The sequence below is a fragment of the Homalodisca vitripennis genome, chromosome 4 (genome assembly GCF_021130785.1).
Source record: "Homalodisca vitripennis isolate AUS2020 chromosome 4, UT_GWSS_2.1, whole genome shotgun sequence".
Classification (NCBI taxonomy): Eukaryota; Metazoa; Arthropoda; class Insecta; order Hemiptera; family Cicadellidae; genus Homalodisca; species Homalodisca vitripennis.
In genome coordinates this window covers 205,709,853-205,715,852 of record NC_060210.1, presented here as the reverse complement: position 1 = coordinate 205,715,852, position 6,000 = coordinate 205,709,853, and the positions used below count along the sequence as shown (strand labels likewise).

The 6,000-nt window shown below is 36.5% G+C and overlaps 1 protein-coding gene across 2 annotated transcripts in view; it reads left to right on the top strand.

Annotated features, from left to right (window-relative positions):
- Positions 1–3,575: 3,575 nt before the first annotated feature.
- LOC124360941 overlaps positions 3,576–6,000 on the top strand; it is a 41,987-nt gene continuing 39,562 nt past the window's right edge. For both annotated transcript variants that reach the window (XM_046814962.1, XM_046814963.1), the window contains exon 1: positions 3,576–3,770. Coding sequence is in view for 1 of the 2 variants with exons in the window: in XM_046814963.1 (XP_046670919.1) it covers positions 3,611–3,770 (160 nt within the window). In the remaining variant the exon portion in view is untranslated. The remainder of the gene's footprint in view (positions 3,771–6,000) is intronic.

Genomic DNA, 6,000 nt, shown 5'->3' with positions numbered 1-6,000 from the left:
ATTTTCCCATTATTGTTTACTAATCATCGAAATGCAGTTTTTTGTTTTATTAATTTCTAAGTTGGTAACGCACGAATAACAGCTGATCAACAATGGTATTCTGTACTGTTAAGTTAGAACTGTGTATTAGTGGTGTTTTGCAAGCTACAGCAGGAGATCGGGTTCTGTGAATCGTGTTATTAAATGCAATTTTTCTGTGAGTTATAATTCGGTTGTTTATTCAGCGAAAAAATGCCTTACTTATTTACATCAGAGGAATACGCTGCTGATATGGTTTTTTATTTTGGGTTAATGTAATGGTAATGCTAGAGCTGCTGTAGAAGAATATGAACTACGTTACCCTAATAGGAGGATTCCAGATACCAAAACAATTTCAGGAACTTTTCGTACTCTTCGGGAAACAGGATCACTACCAAGTACTAGAACCAATTATGAACGAGCTGTCCAACTTGATGATGATATTGTTATTAATGGTGTTCATCGCAGTCCAGGTGTAAGTACACGACGTATTTCTAGGCGGATAGGAGTTTCGCAGTCAACGGTGTGGAGGTCACTTAATCGAAACAAATGTTATCCATTTCATAAACAAAAGGTTCAACATCTACAGCTAGGGGATGGTCCGCTTCGCTTGGAGTTTTGCAACTTTTTGAATATTAATAATCAACTCTACAAGCGTATTTTGTTTACGGATGAGGCACAATTCACTCGGGATGGTGTCAATAACTTGCACACAATGAACACTCATGGGCAGAAGAAAATCCACATGAGGTAGTGGAACAGAACTTTCAACACCGATTTAGCGTCAATGTCTGGTGTGGCCTTTTGCACAATCGGCTGATTGGACCTTTCATATTACCTGGACGCCTAAATGCTGAGCTCTATTTGCATTTCCTTCAAGAAGAGTTGCCGCAGCTGTTAGAGAATGTTCCTTTACATCTCAGACAAAATTTGTACTTCCAGCATGACGGAGCACCTCCCCACTTTTCACGTGCCGTTTCTGCTTACTTAAATCATCCATTTCCTGGACACTGGATTGGTCGTGGAGGGCCTCACCCTTGGCCACCAAGATCACCAGATCTATCTCCATTGGATTATTGCATCTGGGGATGGATGAAAGACATTGTATACAAGACAAAAGTGAATTCTCGTGATGAATTAATTGCCCGTATTATGGATTCGGCTGTGCAGATACAGGGAAGTCCTGAAAAATTAAGAAACGCAACAAAAGCAATACACAAACGTGCTGCAAAATGTATTGATAATGATGGCCTCATTTTCGAACATCTATTATAAAAAGGTGCGTACGGTTGGCCCAACCTGATTAATTTTGCTTAAAACTAGTAACGTATTATACTGAATAAAATCGATTTTTTGGTACTTTTTTCTGTTTTATTTCAGACTTTGATTATATCAATTTTCTCAGAATTAAATTCTCTACAATTAATGTTTGTTGGTTTTATGTATTTATTACCAATTTAACAAAGTTATTGTACATCAAACTTAAAAAAAAACATTGTTTCATGCCCCAATTTTTTTGCATTTAACCCTGAATCCCTCAAAAACTACTACAGGTACAGTTCTGAAACCTATTTTATTAGCTTTATCAGGTAAAAATACATAAGAAATCCACGATATTTCTTACTTAATTAACCTTTCCAAAAGTTCAGTATGGCTTTATTTTACTCTTTACCTTACGATTCAGGCGAAATCTTTCGCTAGCTGTAACTCGCTAACGAAGCGTTTTAGGACCTATGTTTATATAACATTTTTTCATTATTTTTACTAGTACAATGTGCTGTAGAAGTGGGGGGAGAACTTCATGAATCACCCTGTATAAGCGTTTAAATAACCAAACTAATATATGATCGAAAGACCAAATACCTGTCAAATGACTTTTGTTTACATTTATTAAATTTGTATAAGTGGCAATAGCCTAATTTAATTTCAATAAACATTGAACCACAAAAAGTACTTGCTCCACCGGGACTCGAACTCGGATCTCTCACTTGCCGGGTGAATGTGCTACCATTACACCACAGAGCCCTCACTTTTTCCGATTCAACTATATTGTATTTGGGTATCTGTCACATATGCGTTTAAATAACTCCAGATTTAAGAAGTCAAGTCTGCAACAGCAGATGATTTCAGATGCTGCACTTAAAGAAGAAGGTGAAATGAAGCTAAAGTTAATATTCGCATCGAATCCGCCACTCACATCGAGTGTGTATAACAGGTTTCAATATTGTTTCCAACCGGTACGCCACCACGGAGAAATAAAAGGTGTTAAATATGTTTGCCTCAGGAAACAGCATCACTGACCGGGGCACCACTTCAATTACAGTTGTATTCTCACCTTCTCGTTCTTGGAAGAAATATTGGAATTTATTACTCTTCATATTGTTTTAGAAATTGTCTTCAGTTCAATGTTTCAAATCTCAATTTGGCTTGTATTCTGAATTGTTTGTTTATTCTATGAACGTTTTTGTACAGAGTAATAGCCTAGCCTACAGTTGGAGGACTTTAGCTGTGCTCGTAGGGCCCTAATACTACCCTTTCAACAAATAAACGTTATCTGTGTGGCGGGTTGCGTTTACGTTCTAACCGCTGAGATGAAGGCGCAACGATCGCTTAAACTCACGATTTCGATTTGCAGATTAGTATTGACAAATACGTTATTTTCAAAAACACGTTAAACAACACTATAACAACTAAAAAATAAGGATAAGTCCTATTATTGCTATTATTCGGTATTATCTTATTATTTAATTCCACCACAATCAGCACTGTCACAAAACAGACTGATTTTAGCGAGTGTGGTGAGTTATTTGGGCCAATACGATTCCCGAAAGGAGGGTTTTACCTATGAGTCACAGAAAATGTTTTCGGGACGCAGCGCATAATGCTACCCCGCCACCCCTCCCGCCTATCACCACACACTCAAGGTCACGCGCACAGCTAAAGTCCTCGAACTGTACGTTTGATTTAGTTTGTGAAGATTGTTAGATGATTTGGTATAAATATTGTAGAAAGCCTAACCACTGCGCTGTTTTGTATTTTGTTTGTTACAAAAACTCTTTCAACAAGGTCATAATTAAATAAATAGTTACATTTATCTATGACGATGGACCACATAGACGCCTCAGAATCGGATACGGCAAAGCTAAGTACTTCTGAGCCAAAATTTAATTCTACACGCTAATTTTTAAATATTGGCGGTCTTTACAACACACAGCGTACCCGAACACATAACCTCTGATATAGTTCAAGCAAAAGTAGAAATAAATGACGTTATAACAGAATACTAATTTAATTAATTGACGGCTAATAATTATTTTTACCAAACATTGTCTAGGATCAAAATACTGCATTAATTACTGGAGTAAGAAACATAAAAACCAAAAATCATGACGATACAATGGGCAGAGCGCGCTGGTGTCGTGTGACACGGAGGTCGGCGAGACGTGTCTGCGCATGCGCGTGGTGTTGTATTGATTGCTGGCGACAACAGCAATGTGACTGCTCGTCGGTCGTCGTTCTACTGTGTACTACAGCCGGGCGCGCGGGAATCTTCTGCCTCCAGACCGCGGCACATAATGATATACGTGGACAGATGACTATGAGCATCGACCAGAAGTTGATGTACGCCTTCAGAGGGTGGATAGCTTTTGTGGCCTTCATGGACCTCGGCGTCGCCTTCCGCTCCTTCATCGAGAAACGCTGCTTCCTCGGCGAGTACGCAGATGACAAGTCCGACCAACTGATAGAGCAGAGTAAGTTTATCGTTATCATTACAGTACCGACTATATTCCGTTATATATTTATATTATAACTTATAACACTAATCAAGATTTATAGAACAGTATTCATCGGTGTGCATCTATTCATGTTTCTGAAGATATTTGAAGAGCGAGATTCAAATTTTAATCGATTGACTGAAGTTATGGGAATACTTTTATTCGGCAAGAAGTGGAGTTCTCATAGCGATATTTTGGTTTTGGTTCTTCCCAATTAACCAACTCGTATGTACCTTTTACATTCAGTAATTTTTTAAATAAGTTAATGAAACATATTAATAAATTATAAAATTCGCCTGTATTTGTTTGATCATTGGTGTTTTTCACGTTTCCAGCACTCTAAATTTGAAAATCTACATGTATTTGTTAGTGTTAGTTCGAAACCAAGTGCAAAGCAATAGATGTGCATGATTTTATACACCAACTAGCTGTTTCCCGCGGCTTCGCACGCTTTACCTAAACTTTTCCCGTGCATTTGCACTTCTGGTTCATGCACGTACATGTATTTTATTATAAAGCGGTCTAACAGTCAAGCTTTAAGTTCAACCATATATTTATCATAAAGACAAACATATATCCTAACTTAGTGCCTTCAAATAGTCGTTGGCAAATTAATACACGTAACTGTCTCGTAATTGCAGTTTATAATGTGCTGGCGCTTTAAAAACTTTTATATTTTGTAGTGCCACCTCGTGGTGAGTTTTTATAAATGAGTATAGCATATAAACCTTCGCCGTCGAAAAGTACACATAGGCTAAATTCAAATTTTTCATAATGATCGGTCAAATAGTGTACGATTCCATAAAGGACAAACACAAAACATACATATATATATATATATATATATATATATATATATATATATATATATATATATATATATATATATATATATATTCACCCGGCAAGTGAGAGATCCGGATTCGAGCCCCTCAGAGCAAGTACTTTTTGTGATTCAATGTTTATTGAATAAATTAAAAATTCGGCTATTGCATTCATACAAATTTAATTAATGTATATATATATATATATAATACTCACCGGATTCAGTAACATTCTTGGATACTGATGTATCTATTGAAAGTCATAATATGAAACTCATATCAAAGACAACAACAAAATGCAATATTTGCATTTCAACAGCTGCCATTCAACCCACATTAAAAATCAATCCCTACCTAAGGATCTACCAATAAGGGCAACAAACCTTTATAGCAATTAATATGATTTTCATAACTACATAAGTACTTTAGAAGGGGGTATCCAAAACTTCTTGTTGATAAAGAAATCAGGACATCTAAAAACAATTCCATTGCTATCTATTTTCCTGGACTTCGTAAAATTGCCAAAGTTCTAAAGGTTCCTTTCCATCTTTGAATCTTTCCCTGAAACTAGAAGTTAAGTCCCATAAAGTAATCTTTAAAACCCCTCCAAATTTACAAAACATTCTCTGTAGACCGTAATTAAACTATGAAGGCCACCCACAAAGTAATAACTTAAAATGTAATGTGTGCAATCCTTGAATCCTTGTAACAAGCCAACATACGGCACTTGTAAGATGTAAATAAATTCTAAATCTTTTAAAAGTAAATCTAACCATTGATTGTACCACAAAAAATGTTATTTATCAACTAACATTTAAAGATGATATCGGAAAAACCATCACTCCATTAAGAGTGGGGATGACGAATCATCGAATTCGTGTTGTTCACCCGATTGGATTCTTGTTATTTATGGTAATTATTTGTTAAAACTTCCTTCTTTTTTGTTGTGTTTTTAATTCTTGAATTGAGTTTTGTTTGTTTGTTTCATTAATCAGTGTGTTTCTGATGAAGGGTTCTGGAAACCTGAAAATTAAAACGTGAGCACAGGTTTTTCAGATTTTTTTTATAAACTTTGACCTATTTGGAAGAGCACACACGCACGCACGCACGCACGCACGCACGCACGCACGCACGCACGCACGCACGCACGCACGCACGCGCGCGCGCGCACACACACACACACACACACACACACACACACAATTCGTGTTTTTAGATTTGTGGAAATAGTTAGAAGTAATTTTTATAGGCTATCCAAGGAATAAATAAACATTTTTATAAGACATTTAGTGTTCATTACTGCTTATCATCAATTTTCCGTACAAAAATGAGATTTGATAGAATATTGTAGTCCGAGGGGGTCGTTCATATGTCAACCTCTA